Source organism: Tachypleus tridentatus, chromosome 3 (assembly GCF_004210375.1).
Source record: "Tachypleus tridentatus isolate NWPU-2018 chromosome 3, ASM421037v1, whole genome shotgun sequence".
NCBI classification, from domain to species: Eukaryota; Metazoa; Arthropoda; class Merostomata; order Xiphosura; family Limulidae; genus Tachypleus; species Tachypleus tridentatus.
This window is the reverse complement of record NC_134827.1, coordinates 47,384,579-47,405,359: the sequence shown is the minus strand read 5'-3', so window position 1 is coordinate 47,405,359 and position 20,781 is coordinate 47,384,579. Positions and strand designations below refer to the sequence as shown.

Sequence of the window (20,781 nt, the reverse complement as noted above, 5' to 3'; positions counted from 1 at the left end):
TTGTATTGCTACACTTTAGTCTAATTATTTAGACCACTGACATACAGTCTGTACTAAACATAAGTTTAAATATCTAGACTACTGACAAAAGGGATCTACCATATCTTCAGCCTAATTATCTAGACTACTCTCATACAGTCTGTACTAAACATAAGTTTAAATATCTAGACTACTGACAAAAGGGATCTACCATATCTTCAGCCTAATTATCTAGACTACTCTCATACAGTCTCTACCATAACATCAGTCTAATTATCTAGACTACTGACATACAGTTTCTACCATAACATCAGTCTAATTATCAAGTCTACTGACATACAGTCTCTACCATAACATCAGTCTAATTATCTACACTACTGACATACAGTTTCTACCATAACATCAGTATAATTATCTAGACTACTGACATAGAGTCAGTACCATAACATTAGATTTATTATCTAGACTACTGACATACAGTCTCTACCATAACATCAGTATAATTGTCTAGACTACTGACATAGAGTCTCTACTATAACATCAGTATAATTATCTAGACTACTGACATACAGTCTCTACTATAACATCAGTATAATTATCTAGACTAATGTCATACAGTTTCTACCATAAAATCAGTATAATTATCTAGACTACTGACATACAGTCTCTACCATAACATCAGTATAATTATCTAGACTACTGACATAGAGTCAGTACCATAACATTAGATTTATTATCTAGACTACTGACATACAGTCTCTACCATAACATCAGTATAATTGTCTAGACTACTGACATAGAGTCTCTACTATAACATCAGTATAATTATCTAGACTACTGACATACAGTCTCTACTATAACATCAGATTAATTATCTAGACTAATGTCATACAGTTTCTACCATAACATCAGATTAATTATCTAGGCTACTGACATACAGTCTCTACTATAACATAGTATAATTATCTAGACTAATGTCATACAGTTTCTACCATAACATCAGTATAATTGTCTAGACTACTGACATACAGTCTCTACTATAACATCAGTATAATTATCTAGACTACTGACATACAGTCTCTACTATAACATCAGTATAATTATCTAGACTACTGACATACAGTCTCTACTATAACATCAGTATAATTATCTAGACTACTGACATACAGTCTCTACTATAACATCAGTATAATTATCTAGACTAATGTCATACAGTTTCTACCATAACATCAGATTAATTATCTAGACTACTGACATACGGTCTCTACTATAACATCAGTATAATTATCTAGACTAATGTCATACAGTTTCTACCATAACATCAGTATAATTGTCTAGACTACTGACATACAGTCTCTACTATAACATCAGTATAATTATCTAGACTAATGTCATACAGTTTCTACCATAACATCAGTATAATTATCTAGACTACTGACATACAGTCTCTACTATAACATCAGTATAATTATCTAGACTAATGTCATACAGTTTCTACCATAACATCAGTATAATTATCTAGACTACTGACATACAGTCTCTACTATAACATCAGTATAATTATCTAGACTAATATCATACAGTTTCTACCATAACATCAGTTTAAGTATCTACACTACTGACATACAGTCTCTACCATAACATCAGTTTAAGTATATACACTACTGTCATACAGTCTCTACTATAACATCAGTTTAATTATCTTGTCTACTGACATACAGTCTCTACCATAACATCAGTTTAAGTATCTACACTACTGTCATACAGTCTCCACTATAACATCAGTTTAATTATCTAGACTACTGACATACAGTCTCTACCATAACATCAGTTTAAGTATCTACACTACTGTCATACAGTCTCTACTATAACATCAGTTTAATTATCTAGACTACTGACATACAGTCTCTACCATAACATCAGTATAATTATCTAGTCCACTGACATACAGTCTCTACCATAACATCAGTTTAAGTATCTACACTACTGACATACAGTCTCTACTATAACATCAGTTTAATTATCTAGACTACTGACATACAGTCTCTACCATAACATCAGTTTAAGTATCTAGACTACTGACATACTGTCTCTACCATAACATTAGATTTATTATCTGGACTACTGACATAGAGTCTCTACCATAACATTAGATTTATTATCTAGACTACTGACATACAGTCTCTACCATAACATCAGTTTAAGTATCTAGACTACTGACATACAGTCTCTACTATAACATCAGTTTAAGTATCTACACTACTGTCATACAGTCTCTACTATAACTATCTCCAGTTACAAAAGTACTGGTATATATAGAACCAATATGCTACACTATTGACAGTTACACTGGTGTACCAAACTCTAATATGTTACACTAGTCCTGGTATAGCTAACACTAATATGTTACACTAGTCCTGGTATAGCTAACACTAATATGTTACACTAGTCCTGGTATAGCTAACACTAATATGTTACACTAGTCCTGGTATAGCTAACACTAATATGTTACACTAGTCCTGGTATAGCTAACACTAATATGTTACATTAGTCCTGGTATAGCTAACACTAATATGTTACACTAGTCCTAGTATAGCTAACACTAATATGTTACACTAGTTCTTGTTTAGCTAACACTAATATGTTACACTAGTCCTGGTATAGCTAACACTAATATGAATTTTTGAATTAGTCTTCTAACTTACAGTTCAAAGTTCCTAAACTTTTTTTTATAAATTAAGTTCCAAAAAGAGTTTTATATTCAAGTTTTCACTTTTTATTTAATATTTTCAATAGAGAAAAACATGCACTTTTGTTTTTTAACATATATTTTTTTTATCCGTATAAAATTATTTATATTGAGATGTAAATATTTTCAAAACTTTAGCTGGAAACAATTGTGTTGACTTCATTAGTAGTTTTCTTTGTAAGTTTGTGTTTTAGAGACAGTCTGAAGTAGTTTCTAATTTTCGGTGTGATAATTCTTATTTTGTTTTTCTGTGTAATAATATACTTCATTTGGTTACAGCTTTGTATGTTTTAGCCTTTAGCATTTCCATTATCCAAGTAAAGTACTTCTATTTTGCATAAATGAATGCAAACTGCTGATATAAAAAATAGAATATTCATTCGACTGTCATTCAATTAGATAATTCATGTTTATCTGTTCGTTTCCTCTTGAGAAAATTGTCAGGCTTCAAAGAAAACTCAATTTTCTAGCGAGTTTCGAGTAGGTTGGCTCTTCCACGCGACTTGTCTGTTTATTAGTTTGTAAAACAGATAACGAATCTCAGAAAGGAGTTAGAGACCACCTTCTTAAGCAGGGTATGACTTTACAGCATGTCGTTCTTAGGTTAATTTATTCAATATTCGGCTTTTATTGAATAGCCAAATTTTTATTTACGTTGTACTACGTTCGAGTCTTGGTTTGGTTTCTTTATTTAGTATTTGAGTGTTTTCTATGGTTATGTTGTGTTTATTTGACTTGGAGTGTTCGAAAACGTGTGAAGGTGACTTTTTATGTTCTTTGAATCTGGTTTCCATTTTTCTACTTGTTTCTCCAATTTTGAAGTCGTGGCAGTTATCAAATTGTATTTTGTAAATAATGTTGGTGTGGTGTTTGTCAGTGTAGTTTTTATATAGTATAGACCTCAGTTTTGTGCCTGGTTTTTGAATAAATTTGATATTAACTGGAATGTCATATTTTGTTACTAGTTTTTGAATACATTTGGTATTAACTGGAATGACATGTTTTGTTACTAACAACAAAAGAAACAAACATAAACAAACGCAAAATTAAAGAAGCCTTACTTATACAACAACTTAAACCCAAAATAAACCAATATAAAGGAACGCCTTTATACCTATATTAATATAATAAAATAAATAAAATTATATATTCAAAATCTAACACTGCCCTCTACATTCCGACACTCAGTTACACAACCCCTTTCAAACATGTGGTCAGCTTCCGGTCAGTTACCTCTTTCTTTGTGAACCTGACGATGACCGAAGAAGGTCGAAACGTTGTTCGCTCTTCTATGTAAAATATTTTCTCAACCCAAATGAGCCGTTTTTGCATATACATTTCTCAACAAGTGGGTTTCTCGACATCACTGAGTGTTCATTACCTAACTGACGTGGTGTTCCCTAAACTGTTCATTACCTAACTAACGTGGTGTTCCCTAAACTGTTCATTACCTAACTAACGTGGTGTTCCCTAAACTGTTCATTACCTAACTGACGTGGTGTTCCCTAAACTGTTCATTACCTAACTAACGTGGTGTTCCCTAAACTCTTCATTACCTAACTGACGTGGTGTTCCCTAAACTGTTCATTACCTAACTGACGTGGTGTTCCCTAAACTGTTCATTACCTAACTGACGTGGTGTTCCTTAAACTGTTCATTACCTAACTAACGTGGTGTTCCCTAAACTGTTCATTACCTAACTAACGTGGTGTTCCCTAAACTGTTCATTACCTAACTGACGTGGTGTTCCCTAAACTGTTCATTACCTAACTAACGTGGTGTTCCCTAAACTGTTCATTACCTAACTGACGTGGTGTTCCCTAAACTGTTCATTACCTAACTAACGTGGTGTTCCCTAAACTGTTCATTACCTAACTAACGTGGTGTTCCCTAAACTCTTCATTACCTAACTGACGTGGTGTTCCCTAAACTGTTCATTACCTAACTAACGTGGTGTTCCCTAAACTGTTCATTACCTAACTAACGTGGTGTTCCCTAAACTCTTCATTACCTAACTGACGTGGTGTTCCCTAAACTGTTCATTACCTAACTGACGTGGTGTTCCCTAAACTGTTCATTACCTAACTAACGTGGTGTTCCCTAAACTGTTCATTACCTAACTAACGTGGTGTTCCCTAAACTGTTCATTACCTAACTAACGTGGTGTTCCCTAAACTCTTCATTACCTAACTGACGTGGTGTTCCCTAAACTCTTCATTACCTAACTAACGTGGTGTTCCCTAAACTGTTCATTACCTAACTAACGTGGTGTTCCCTAAACTGTTCATTACCTAACTGACGTGGTGTTCCCTAAACTGTTCATTACCTAACTAACGTGGTGTTCCCTAAACTCTTCATTACCTAACTGACGTGGTGTTCCCTAAACTGTTCATTACCTAACTGACGTGGTGTTCCCTAAACTGTTCATTACCTAACTGACGTGGTGTTCCCTAAACTGTTCATTACCTAACTAACGTGGTGTTCCCTAAACTGTTCATTACCTAACTAACGTGGTGTTCCCTAAACTGTTCATTACCTAACTAACGTGGTGTTCCCTAAACTGTTCATTACCTAACTGACGTGGTGTTCCCTAAACTCTTCATTACCTAACTAACGTGGTGTTCCCTAAACTGTTCATTACCTAACTAACGTGGTGTTCCCTAAACTCTTCATTACCTAACTGACGTGGTGTTCCCTAAACTCTTCATTACCTAACTAACGTGGTGTTCCCTAAACTCTTCATTACCTAACTAACGTGGTGTTCCCTAAACTCTTCATTACCTAACTAACGTGGTGTTCCCTAAACTGTTCATTACCTAACTGACGTGGTGTTCCCTAAACTGTTCAGTACCTAACTAACGTGGTGTTCCCTAAACTCTTCATTACCTAACTAACGTGGTGTTCCCTAAACTCTTCATTACCTAACTAACGTGGTGTTCCCTAAACTCTTCATTACCTAACTAACGTGGTGTTCCCTAAACTGTTTATTACCTAACTAACGTGGTGTTCCCTAAACTGTTCATTACCTAACTAACGTGGTGTTCCCTAAACTGTTCATTACCTAACTGACGTGGTGTTCCCTAAACTGTTCATTACCTAACTGACGTGGTGTTCCCTAAACTCTTCATTACCTAACTAACGTGGTGTTTCCTAAACTGTTCATTACCCAACTGACGTGGTGTTCCCTAAACTGTTCAGTACCTAACTAACGTGGTGTTCCCTAAACTGTTCATTACCTAACTAACGTGGTGTTCCCTAAACTCTTCATTACCTAACTGACGTGGTGTTCCCTAAACTCTTCATTACCTAACTAACGTGGTGTTCCCTAAACTCTTCATTACCCAACTAACGTGGTGTTCCCTAAACTGTTCAGTACCTAACTGACGTGGTGTTCCCTAAACTCTTCATTACCTAACTGACGTGGTGTTCCCTAAACTCTTCATTACCTAACTAACGTGGTGTTCCCTAAACTCTTCATTACCTAACTAACGTGGTGTTCCCTAAACTGTTCATTACCCAACTGACGTGGTGTTCCCTAAACTGTGCAGTACCTAACTGACGTGGTGTTCCCTAAACTCTTCATTACCTAACTAACGTGGTGTTCCCTAAACTGTTCATTACCTAACTAACGTGGTGTTCCCTAAACTGTTCATTACCTAACTGACGTGGTGTTCCCTAAACTGTTCATTACCTAACTAACGTGGTGTTCCCTAAACTGTTCATTACCTAACTAACGTGGTGTTCCCTAAACTCTTCATTACCTAACTAACGTGGTGTTCCCTAAACTCTACATTACCTAACTGACGTGGTGTTCCCTAAACTGTTCATTACCTAACTAACGTGGTGTTCCCTAAACTGTTCATTACCTAACTGACGTGGTGTTCCCTAAACTGTTCATTACCTAACTAACGTGGTGTTCCCTAAACTGTTCATTACCTAACTGACGTGGTGTTCCCTAAACTGTTCATTACCTAACTAACGTGGTGTTCCCTAAACTGTTCATTACCTAACTAACGTGGTGTTCCCTAAACTCTTCATTACCTAACTGACGTGGTGTTCCCTAAACTGTTCATTACCTAACTAACGTGGTGTTCCCTAAACTGTTCATTACCTAACTAACGTGGTGTTCCCTAAACTCTTCATTACCTAACTGACGTGGTGTTCCCTAAACTGTTCATTACCTAACTGACGTGGTGTTCCCTAAACTGTTCATTACCTAACTAACGTGGTGTTCCCTAAACTCTTCATTACCTAACTGACGTGGTGTTCCCTAAACTGTTCATTACCTAACTGACGTGGTGTTCCCTAAACTGTTCATTACCTAACTAACGTGGTGTTCCCTAAACTGTTCATTACCTAACTAACGTGGTGTTCCCTAAACTGTTCATTACCTAACTAACATGGTGTTCCCTAAACTGTTCATTACCTAACTGACGTGGTGTTCCCTAAACTGTTCATTACCTAACTAACGTAGTGTTCCCTAAACTGTTCATTACCTAACTAACGTGGTGTTTCCTAAACTCTTCATTACCTAACTGACGTGGTGTTCCCTAAACTCTTCATTACCTAACTGACGTGGTGTTCCCTAAACTCTTCATTACCTAACTAACGTGGTGTTCCCTAAACTCTTCATTACCTAACTAACGTGGTGTTCCCTAAACTCTTCATTACCTAACTAACGTGGTGTTCCCTAAACTGTTCATTACCTAACTGACGTGGTGTTCCCTAAACTGTTCAGTACCTAACTAACGTGGTGTTCCCTAAACTCTTCATTACCTAACTAACGTGGTGTTCCCTAAACTCTTCATTACCTAACTAACGTGGTGTTCCCTAAACTCTTCATTACCTAACTAACGTGGTGTTCCCCTAAACTGTTCATTACCTAACTAACGTGGTGTTCCCTAAACTGTTCATTACCTAACTAACGTGGTGTTCCCTAAACTGTTCATTACCTAATTGACGTGGTGTTCCCTAAACTGTTCATTACCCAACTGACGTGGTGTTCCCTAAACTGTTCATTACCTAACTGACGTGGTGTTCCCTAAACTGTTCATTACCTAACTAACGTGGTGTTCCCTAAACTGTTCATTACCTAACTAACGTGGTGTTCCCTAAACTCTTCATTACCTAACTAACGTGGTGTTCCCTAAACTGTTCAGTACCTAACTGACGTGGTGTTCCCTAAACTGTTCAGTACCTAACTAACGTGGTGTTCCCTAAACTCTTCATTACCTAACTAACGTGGTGTTCCCTAAACTCTTCATTACCTAACTAACGTGGTGTTCCTAAACTCTTCATTACCTAACTAACGTGGTGTTCCCTAAACTGTTCATTACCTAACTGACGTGGTGTTCCCTAAACTGTTCATTACCTAACTGACGTGGTGTTCCCTAAACTCTTCATTACCTAACTAACGTGGTGTTCCCTAAACTGTTCATTACCCAACTGACGTGGTGTTCCCTAAACTGTTCAGTACCTAACTAACGTGGTGTTCCCTAAACTGTTCATTACCTAACTAACGTGGTGTTCCCTAAACTCTTCATTACCTAACTGACGTGGTGTTCCCTAAACTCTTCATTACCCAACTGACGTGGTGTTCCCTAAACTGTTCAGTACCTAACTGACGTGGTGTTCCCTAAACTCTTCATTACCTAACTGACGTGGTGTTCCCTAAACTCTTCATTACCTAACTAACGTGGTGTTCCCTAAACTCTTCATTACCTAACTAACGTGGTGTTCCCTAAACTCTTCATTACCTAACTAACGTGGTGTTCCCTAAACTGTTCAGTACCTAACTGACGTGGTGTTCCCTAAACTGTTCATTACCTAACTAACGTGGTGTTCCCTAAACTCTTCATTACCTAACTAACGTGGTGTTCCCTAAACTCTTCATTACCTAACTGACGTGGTGTTCCCTAAACTGTTCATTACCTAACTGACGTGGTGTTCCCTAAACTCTTCATTACCTAACTAACGTGGTGTTCCCTAAACTCTTCATTACCTAACTAACGTGGTGTTCCCTAAACTGTTCATTACCTAACTGACGTGGTGTTCCCTAAACTCTTCATTACCTAACTGACGTGGTGTTCCCTAAACTATTCATTACCCAACTAACGTGGTGTTCCCTAAACTGTTCATTACCTAACTGACGTGGTGTTCCTAAACTGTTCATTACCTAACTGACGTGGTGTTCCCTAAACTGTTCATTACCTAACTAACGTGGTGTTCCCTAAACTGTTCATTACCTAACTGACGTGGTGTTCCCTAAACTCTTCATTACCTAACTGACGTGGTGTTCCCTAAACTGTTCATTACCTAACTAACGTGGTGTTCCCTAAACTGTTCATTACCTAACTAACGTGGTGTTCCCTAAACTCTTCATTACCTAACTGACGTGGTGTTCCCTAAACTGTTCATTACCTAACTGACGTGGTGTTCCCTAAACTGTTCATTACCTAGCTAACGTGGTGTTCCCTAAACTGTTCATTACCTAACTAACGTTAATTAATATTGTATGACGTAGTTCTCTTTAACTAACATTAATATTGTATGACGTAGTTCTATTTAACTAACATTAATATTGTATGACGTAGTTCTCTTTAACTAATATTAATACCATATAAGGTAGTCGTCTTTAACTGTTAAACCAATTTAATTGTTTTATATAATGTTTAAATTATCCACATATATACATATTCTTTTTAACATCCACTCATACAAAAGGGGAATATATGAAAACAAACACATTTAACTTAATAAAAGAGAGTGGCTTAAATATATCATCTTCTGCCTCTCAATTTAGTTCTATCAAAAGACTGTTAATAGTTTTGTGATAAGAGGGAGGAAACGTGTCTTGAATTGCTCTGTTTTCATTGGTCAATCATTTTCTATTGAACTACTCGTTTTACTAACACCACACAGAAGTTGGCTTTAACTTACTTTAATAACTCGCATTAAGTAGTGGAATAAGTTTAATTATAAAAATACGATCGTGTACCCCCTAGTAGCACAACGATGAACTTAAACCGTTAAAAGTGGGTTTTGATACCTGTGTTCAGTACAGCTAATCTATTGTGTAGTTTTGTGGTTAACTTAAAAACAACCAGTATAGTGAGTGTTTGTAGAAATAAATCACGCGTATTTTTCTCTCTATGTAAACAAGTTCTATTTATCGCTGCGAAATATTTCTCTTCAGAATAATAATAACGATTAGACAGTGGCGCCATCATTTGACAGGTGAGTAGTTAGCTGCCGGATAGAAAACCAGTACACACCGCGGCTCTGAACGAAGTCACCAGGCACTGCATTAATTCTCTGCTGTTTCTGGAGCACGAATTCGTGTGTGAACGTTCGTGAGGAATACTTAAATGTAACTATAGACGTAATACGGGTCTAAAAAAAGAAAATACATGAACTTACCTGCTGACATGAACAATGGCTTTTTGGTTTTGTAAGAATTCTGTTATTTGAGGCCCAATACAAATAGTGTTGACATCGTAGTAAAGACATTGGAGTTACCAACTTCATTCTACATGGACTGAGGTCAAAGAAAAAAAAATGAAAGAAAATAATGGAGTGAAGTGTAAGAAATTGTGGGGCCTTCTTGGAAACATCTGGTTCATCTTTAACCGTCCTGCCCTGCAGTTTGGTTTTATCTTCTTGGTTACAGGTAGGCCACCTAATGTTCCAGACACTTCGTAAACCAGTTACAGTCAACATACTTGCTCGAATTTATAACTGTACGGAATTAGAATACACACTTATCTCAGCTCGAAGCACGTCGGATAAAAGTCTTTCTACAATACACTAAAGATCGCACAACAATACTGTTTACTGTTACAGTACACACAACAATACTGTCGTAGTACACAGAACAATACTGGTTACTGTTACAGTACACACAACAATACTGTCATAGTACACAGAACAATACTGGTTATGGTTACAGTACACACAACAACACTGTCATAGTACACAGAACAATACTGGTTACTGTTACAGTACACACAACAATACTGTCATAGTACACAGAACAATACTGGTTACTGTTACAGTACACACAACAATACTGTCGTAGTACACAGAACAATATTTGTCACTGTTACAGTACACACAACAATACTGTCGTAGTACACAGAACAATACTGGTTACTGTTACAGTACACACAACAATACTGTCATAGTACACAGAACAATACTGGTTATGGTTACAGTACACACAACAACACTGTCATAGTACACAGAACAATACTGGTTACTGTTACAGTACACACAACAATACTGTCATAGTACACAGAACAATACTGGTTACTGTTACAGTACACACAACAATACTGTCGTAGTACACAGAACAATATTTGTTACTGTTACAGTACACACAACAATACTGTCATAGTACACAGAACAATACTGGTTACTGTTACAGTACACATAACAGTACTGTAGTAGAAAATATAACAATACTTGATACTGTTACAGTACACATAACAATACTGTCGTAGTACACAGAACAATACTGGTTACTGTTACAATACACATAACAGTACTGTAGTAGAAAATATAAAAATACTTGATACTGTTACAGTACACATAACAATACTGTAGTAGAACACATAACAATACTTGATACTGTTACAGTACACACAACAATATTGTCATAGTACACAGAACAATATTGGTTACTGTTACAGTACACACAACAATACTGTCATAGTACACAGAACAATACTGGTTATGGTTACAGTACACACAACAATACTGTCGTAGTACACAGAACAATACTGGTTACTGTTACAGTACACACAACAGTACTGTAGTAGAACACATAACAATACTTGATACTGTTACAGTACACATAACAGTACTGTAGTAGAACACATAACAATACTTGATACTGTTACAGTACACATAACAATACTTGATACTGTTACAGTACACATAACAATACTTGATACTGTTACAGTACACATAACAGTACTGTAGTAGAACACATAACAATACTTGATACTGTTACAGTACACACAACAATACTGTCGTAGTACACAGAACAATACTGGTTACTGTTACAGTACACCTAACAATACTGTAGTAGAACACATAACAATACTTGATAATGTTACAGTACACATAACAGTACTGTAGTAGAACACATAACAATACTTGATACTGTTACAGTACACATAACAATACTGTAGTAGAACACATAACAATACTTGATACTGTTACAGTACACATAACAATACTGTAGTAGAACACATAACAATACTTGATACTGTTACAGTACACACAATAATACTGTTGTAGTATACAGATCAATACTGGTTATGGTTACAGTACACACAACAATACTGTTGTAGTATACTGATCAATATTGGTTATGGTTACAGTACACACAACAATACTGTTGTAGTGTACTGATCAATACTGGTTATGGTTACAGTACACACAACAATACTGTCGTAGTACACAGAACAATACTGGTTACTGTTACAGTACACACAACAGTACTGTAGTAGAACACATAACAATACTTGATACTGTTACAGTACACATAACAGTACTGTAGTAGAACACATAACAATACATGATACTGTTACAGTACACATAACAGTACTGTAGTAGAACACATAACAGTACTGTAGTAGAACACATAACAATACTTGATAATGTTACAGTACACACAACAATACTGTCGTAGTACACAGAACAATACTGGTTACTGTTACAGTACACACAACAGTACTGTAGTAGAACACACAACAATACTTGATACTGTTACAGTACACATAACAGTACTGTAGTAGAACACATAACAATACTTGATACTGTTACAGTACACATAACAATACTGTAGTAGAACACATAACAATACTTGATACTGTTACAGTATACATAACAGTACTGTAGTAGAACACATAACAATACTTGATACTGTTACAGTACACATAACAGTACTGTAGCAGAACACATAATAATACTTGATACTGTTACAGTACACATAACAGTACTGTAGAAGAACACATAACAGTACTGTAGTAGAACACATAACAATACTTGATACTGTTACAGTACACACAATAATACTGTCATAGTACACAGAACAATACTTGATACTGTTACAGTACACACAATAATACTGTCATAGTACACAGAACAATACTTGATACTGTTACAGTACACATAACAGTACTGTAGTAGAACACATAACAATACTTGATACTGTTACAGTTCACATAACAGTACTGTAGTAGAACACAATACAATATTTGATAGTGTTACAGTACACATAACAATACTGTAGTAGAACACATAACAATACTTGATTATGTTACAGTACACATAACAGTACTGTAGTAGAACACATAACAATACTTGATACTGTTACAGTACACGTAACAATACTGTAGTAGAACACATAACAATACTTGATAATGTTACAGTACACATAACAGTACTGTAGTAGAACACATAACAATACTTGATACTGTTACAGTACACATAACAGTACTGTAGTAGAACACATAACAATACTTGATACTGTTACAGTACACACAACAATACTGTTGTAGTATACAGATCAATACTGGTTATGGTTATAGTACACACAACAATACTGTTGTAGTATACTGATCAATACTGGTTATGGTTACAGTACACACAACAATACTGTTGTAGTATACTGATTAATATTGGTTATGGTTACAGTACACACAACAATACTGTTGTAGTATACAGATCAATACTGGTTATGGTTACAGTACACACAACAATACTGTTGTAGTATACTGATCAATACTTGTTATGGTTACAGTACACACAATAATACTGTTGTAGTATACTGATCAATACTTGTTATGGTTACAGTACACACAACAATACTGTTGTAGTATACTGATCAATACTGGTTATGGTTACAGTACACACAACAATACTGTTGTAGTGTACAGTTCAATACTGGTTATGGTTACAGTACACACAACAATACTGTCATAGTACACAGAACAATAGTTGTTACTGTTACAGTACACACAACAATACTGTCGTAGTACACAGAACAATACTTGATACTGTTACAGTACACATAACAATACTGTAGTAGAACACATAACAATACTTGATACTTTTACAGTACACACAACAATACTGTCATAGTACACAGAACAATACTGGTTACTGTTACAGTACACACAACAATACTGTCATAGTACACAGAACAATACTGGTTACTGTTACAGTACACATAACAGTACTGTAGTAGAAAATATAACAATACTTGATACTGTTACAGTACACCTAACAATACTGTAGTAGAACACATAACAATACTTGATACTGTTACAGTACACACAACAATACTGTTGTAGTATACAGATCAATACTGGTTATGGTTATAGTACACACAACAATACTGTTGTAGTATACAGATCAATACTGGTTATGGTTACGGTACATACAACAATACTGTTGTAGTATACAGATCAATACTGGTTATGGTTACAGTACATACAACAATACTGTTGTAGTATACAGATCAATATTGGTTATGGTTACAGTACACCCAACAACACTGTTGTAGTGTACAGATCAATACTGGTTATGGTTACAGTACACACAACAATACTGTTGTAGTGTACAGATCAATATTGGTTATGGTTACAGTACACACAACAATGCTTCTTGAGTATAGATAGTAACACCGTTATCCTTGAAGTGACGTTTTGCCTACTAGATGAACGTTTCGCTTGGTATTTTTTAGGAAATAACCGATATAATTTAGAAAAATGGTGTTATCGCAAGTGTTTAGAACAAACAAAATAGTGTAATTATTATATCTATATCTTTGAATTAAAATTAACCATGAACGTTCTTGAAATATAAATTATACGACAAGATGAAGGATAATCTCTCATTATTTCTCTATGTTTTTGTTATAAACAACATGGTTTCAGTTTCGTTATTTCCATAGTGCAACTCGATATAAGAACCGTTGTTTCCCAGATCTGATGTTTCTAAAACATGTCAACAACTCCTGCGATAATCAGGCTTATTTATCCCAGAACTGTGTGGCTAATTGAATAAGGGTTAGGCATGATGAATGGATATCAAGATGAGCTTTCTTCTGGCTTCAACTCTACCCATTGTTACACAGTATCTTTGATTAAATACAATTGAATCATGAGCTTTGACGTTTAATCTATAATACTTAACTTTAACTTGTAATGATTTTCCTGAAATAGCTGTTTAGGGGTATTTAAGATGAGGCCTAGCGTTGAGGGGTGAATATGGTTAAAGATCTTGCACGTTTAGTACAGACTGTAAGTGTTTTATTGAAGGTGTAAAGGTTACACGTTACACGTGATTATGTTTGTTCCACACGTTCCTTGAATAATTAAGCATGTTACTTCGTATTAACCCTTGTTACTGAGGATGTACAAGTGACATATATATGTTTGTTCCACACGTTCCTTGAAGAATTAAGCATGTCACTTCGTGTTAACCCTTGTTACTGAGGATGTACAAGTGACATATATATGTTTGTTCCATACGTTCCTTGAATAATTAATCATGTCACTTCGTATTAACCCTTGTTACTGAGGATGTACAAGTGACATATATATGTTTGTTCCACACGTTCCTTGAAGAATTAAGCATGTCACTTCGTGTTAACCCTTGTTAATGAGAATGTACAAGTGACATATATAATGTCGTATATATAAATTAATAAAACGCAACTACCGAATTAATACAATATATATAAATATATAATAGAAAATAAATTTACAAGAAATAATTCTATCAACATAAAACCGTGAACTGTTTTATTTCAAAAATTAAAATAAAACTGAATCAAGATCAATAATAAAGAATCAGGTATGACCAATGGTCAGTATGTTCAGACTGCTAAACATACAGTATGGCTCAGTGGTTAGAATGTTCAGACTGTTAAACAAACAGTATGGCCCAGTGGTTAGCATGTTCAAACTACTAAACAAACAGTATGACCCAGTGGTTAGTATGTTCAAACTACTAAACAAACAGTATGACCCAGTGATCAGTATGTTCCGATTGTTAAACAAACAGTATGGCCCAGTGGTTAGAATGTTCAAACTGTTAAACAAACAGTATGGCCCAGTGATCAGTATGTTCAGACTGTTAAACAAACAGTATGGCCCAGTGGTCAGTATGTTTAGATTACTAAACAAGCAGTATGGTCTAGTGGTCAGTATGTTCAGACTGTTAAACAAACAGTATGGCCCAGTGGTCAGTATGTTTAGATTACTAAACAAGCAGTATGGTCTAGTGGTCAGTATGTTCAGACTGTTAAACAAACAGTATGGTCCAGTGGTCAGTATGTTCAGACTGTTAAACAAACAGTATGGCCCAGTGGTCAGTATGTTCCGATTGTTAAACAAACAGTAAGGCCCAGTGGTTAGAATGCTCAAACTGTTAAACAAACTGTATGGCCCAGTGGTTAGTATGTTCAGACTATTAAACAAACAGTATGGCCAGTGGTCAGTATGTTCAGACTGTTAAACAAACAGTATGGCCCAGTGGTTAGTATGTTCAGACTGTTAAACAAACTGTATGGCCCAGTGGTCAGTGTGTTTAGATTACTAAACAAACAGTATGGCCCAGTGGTTAGTATGTTCAGACTGGTAAACAAACAGTATGGACCAGTGGTCAGTATATTTAGACTACTTAATAAACAGTATGGCCCAGTGGTTAGTATGTTCAAACTGTTAAACAAACTGTATGGCCCAGTGGTCAGTGTGTTTAGATTACTAAACAAACAGTAAGGCCCAGTGGTTAGTATGTTAAAACTGTTAAACAAACAGTATGGCCCAGTGGTCAGTATGTTCAGACTGTTAAACAAACAGTATGACCCAGTGGTTAGTATGTTCAGACTGATAAACAAACTGTATGGCCAGTGGTCAGTATGTTCAGACTGTTAAACAAGCAGTATGGCCAGTGGTCAGTATGTTCAGACTGTTAAACAAACAGTATGGCCCAGTGGATAGTATGTTCAGACTGTTAAACAAACAGTATGGCCCAGAGGTTAGTATGTTCAGACTGTTAAACAAACAGTATGGCCCAGTGGTCAGTATGTTCAATCTGTTAAACAAACAGTATGGCCCAGTGGTTAGTATGTTCAGACTGTTAAACAAACAGCATGGCTCTGTGGTTAGTATGTTCAGACTGTTAAACAAACAGTATGTCCCTGTGGTCAGTATGTTCAATCTGTTAAACAAACAGTATGGCCCAGTGGTTAGTATGTTCAGACTGTTAAACAAACAGCATGGCCCTGTGGTTAGTATGTTCAGACTGTTAAACAAACAGTATGGCCCTGTGGTCAGTATGTTTAGAGTTCTAAACAAACAGTATGGCCCAGTGGTCAGTATGTTCAGACTGTTAAACAAACAGTATGGCCCTGTGGTCAGTATGTTCAAACTGTTAAACAAACAATATGGCCCAGTGGTCAGTATGTTCAAACTGTTAAACAAACAGTATGGCCCTGTGGTCAGTATGTTTAGAGTACTAAACAAACAGTATGGCCTAGTGGTCAGTATGTTCAGACTGTTAAACAAACAGTATGGCTCTATGGTCAGTATGTTGAGACTGTTAAATAAGCAGTACGTGGTTTACGAACCTTGTAGGAAGAGTGAAGATCGTGGTTTTATTTTCATGGATGCAACATAAGAATGAGAGTAAAGTCTGTCAGTAACCAGTTGGAGACCTTTGTATAATGTGCGCGAAAATTCTGAAACATAAGTCGTCTTAACTTGGTGTAGCACGAGTGATACGTCATATTATACAGTAATTTTGATTACGAGAAACCCACGTGAAATAAAAATGCATCTCAGAACGGCTGCTGTTGGTGTTAACACTTTTGTTGATAAACAGATAATAACGTTTCGACCTTCCTAGGTCATCTTATCTCCAGGTTAACAAAGAGAGAGTTTGCAACTGACCGTTGCTGGGCACATGTCTTGGGAACGAGAGTACAAACGGATACGAGTCACTTGCAAACTTTTTCTTTCTCAACCTGAAGATGACCTAGGAAGGTCAAAACGTTATTATCTGTTTATCAATTAAAGTATTAATACCCATACCAGCCGTTCTGAGATGTATTTTATACACTGATCTGTAAAACTTCTTGATCCATTACTTTGTTTGTAATGTATTCTACTGCATTATTTGTAATGTATTCCACTACTTTATTTGTAATGTATTCCACTGCTTTACTTGTAATGTATTCTACTGCTTTAGTTGTAATGTATTCCACTGCTTTAGTTGTAATGTATTCCACTACTTTATTTGTAATGTATTTCAGTACTTTTCTGTTTATGTTTTAGTTTATATTATTGTTGCTTCGATTTACTTTTAATATATTTCAATATCTTTCTTATGTGTTAAATGTTTTTCTAACTAACGTAAGATTTAGCGAAACTTTATCCAAAGCTACTTAAATAAAAACACAAACATTTAACCAAAAGTGTCTGCTTTATAGCACCGTTGGACAGAAACGTTTCTTGTTTCTTACGTTCTCTTGTTGGTTTTTTTAAATGTATCAAATGATAGTTTTTTATTATTTCGTGTGGTCTTTCATTTAACTGGATCATCTGCCTACCTTCAGCTGTTTAACTTATCCTACTTGATTTTTAACAATTTTTGAGCCAAAAATTCTCCTCTAAAAATAAACATCTCTAAGATTTGTGTAGTTGATGATATGTCAAAGTGTTTAACACGTTTTCCTGTGTTGTAATAGATATCCAATCGATAACGTAGGTCACAAAAACTAAAGTTAACGCAAATCATTTTTCAGGCGCGTGCATTTATTCAAATAAATTAATAAACATACATTTGTAGTATGTATTGAATACTAGTGTTCATAATTCCATCTTTGTTTCTACTGATTCGACTAGTTTTTCTTATATTTGGTTGTTGTCTGGAGCCGAAAGGAAATTATAGTACGTACTTTCTAATGCACGAGACAGAGCAAAAGCCTCATTTCCGGCTACTGTTTCTGATTAGATTCTTTAATTAACGCACGAGAACACTGGGAGTCTCGAGCGATCAAAGGATGGAAGCCAATAACGACGACAAATTAAGTATACAGTGAAGCAACTGTGGAACAAAGAACTGTTTTGTTCCCACTCGAACGTGGCGATTTGAAGCTCATAAAAAATACATTAACATAAAAATGTTACAGTAAAAAGCGACATCTTTTAGATGATTGAAAAAAAAATTATTCATAAAATTTATTAAAAACTTTTATGTGCCAAGCTGATCGATTTGATACAGCACGCAAAGCTTAAATTATCGTAGACCTGACTGTTCCAGTGACGATTAGGGTTGGCTGTCAATATGGTTAAGTCTCTACACGCCTAACCACTCTGGCTGAGTTTTATCTCTTCGAAGAGAAAAGTAAAGTGTTGTAACGTGAATTTTCAGTCTCCTGCTGGTACAGCGGTAAGTCTATGGATTTACAATCAGGGGTTCGATTCTCCTCGGTAAACTCAGTAGATAGTCTGATGTGGCTTTGCTGTAAGAAAACACACATACTGAATTTTCACCTCATGTAACAGAACTTCGTCCATAAAATTATTCACAATGATAACGATATAACAAATAATTAAGGTTCAAGTAATAAAGTTTGTATTTGTCAAGAAATCACGTCACGTTAAGTTAGTATATGATCATATATAGCGTCCTTATAGAATCTGGGAGACTGTTGAATTAGGATTTAACCAACGTACGGATGACTATATATCATATGATTGTCGTACAGTTACGACAGAAAGTGTTTGTACCCCTGCGTCCCGAGTGGTTTTTTACTCATAACTTAAGAAGTATCACGATTAGACTAATAAAAGTATAATATATTATAAATATTATATTAACACACATCTACATAAATTGTTATGTAAGTTACATGACAAATAAACTGTTTATAAACAAATAACCAAAAACAGGAGGAACAGAAAGTGTTCGTACAGTTCAGAACGTATGAAAAGACTGATATTCCCGTAAAAAGTTTGTTTAGTTTGGCAAATAAACTACATTATACCATTCCAGAACTAGACATTGGGTTCATAATTATTGGAATTTAGCGAGCAAAAAATGTACTTCCGGCAATTTAGCGCCATCTCCGTCTTTATCAGCTTGGTCATCATGGCGAACAGGAAACAACTGTCCAGTGATTTAAAAAACCGAATTATTGTAAACTACAAGTCTCGTATGTCTCTTTCCAGTATTGCTACACAACTTAATGTGCCAAAATCTACTGATCAAAACATAATTGCCAAGTTTAAGCTTACAGGATCAACTGCTAACCTTCCTCGCTCCGGACTCCCCACTAAAATTCCAGAGAGAACCAGAAGGAAGGTTCTCAGAGAAGTTAGTAGGAACCCTCGTTTAACACGTAATAACATACAGAAACTGGTAAGGGTAACTGGGGTTGAAGTAAGCACCTCTACGGTTACGAACATGTTACGCTCTTCTCGGTTCAAAGCATGTCGACCTCGCAGAACTCCATATTTAAAGCCTATTCATTTAGAAGCACGATTGAGGTATGCAGAAAAGCATGTAAATAAACCCTTTACCTATTGGAAGAGTATTCTTTGGTCAGATGAGACTAAAATCGAGCTTTTCGGCCATAATGATGTTTGCTATATTTTCCGTAAGAAGGCGGAACAAAATCTTCCAAAGAACACCGTCCCTACAGTTAAATACGGAGGTGGTTCAATCATGTTATGGGGTTCCTTCAGCTCTTCTGGTGTAGGCAGCCTTCACCGTGTTAACGTAATCATGAAAAAAGAAGAGCACGTTGATATATTAGGAACTTATATCAACAATGATGCTCGGAACTTGCGGCTTGGGCGTCGTTGGATCTTCCAGCACGACAATGACCCTAAGCACTCATCGAAATATGTGTAATCCTTATTGCAGAGTACCATATAAGCGTTCTGGAATGGCCATCGCAGTCACCCGATCTCAACCCAATGAAAACGTTTGGCATGAGTTGAAGACCAGGGTTCATCATCGTCATCCGA

At 35.8% G+C, this 20,781-nt stretch overlaps 1 protein-coding gene across 1 annotated transcript in view; it reads left to right on the top strand.

Annotated features, from left to right (window-relative positions):
- Positions 1-10,017: 10,017 nt before the first annotated feature.
- The window catches only part of LOC143245841 (cell adhesion molecule Dscam1-like), a 57,244-nt gene continuing 46,480 nt past the window's right edge, over positions 10,018-20,781 (top strand). The window contains exon 1 of the mRNA XM_076492097.1: positions 10,018-10,397. Within this exon, the coding sequence (XP_076348212.1) occupies positions 10,286-10,397 (112 nt within the window). The 5' untranslated portion in view covers positions 10,018-10,285. The remainder of the gene's footprint in view (positions 10,398-20,781) is intronic.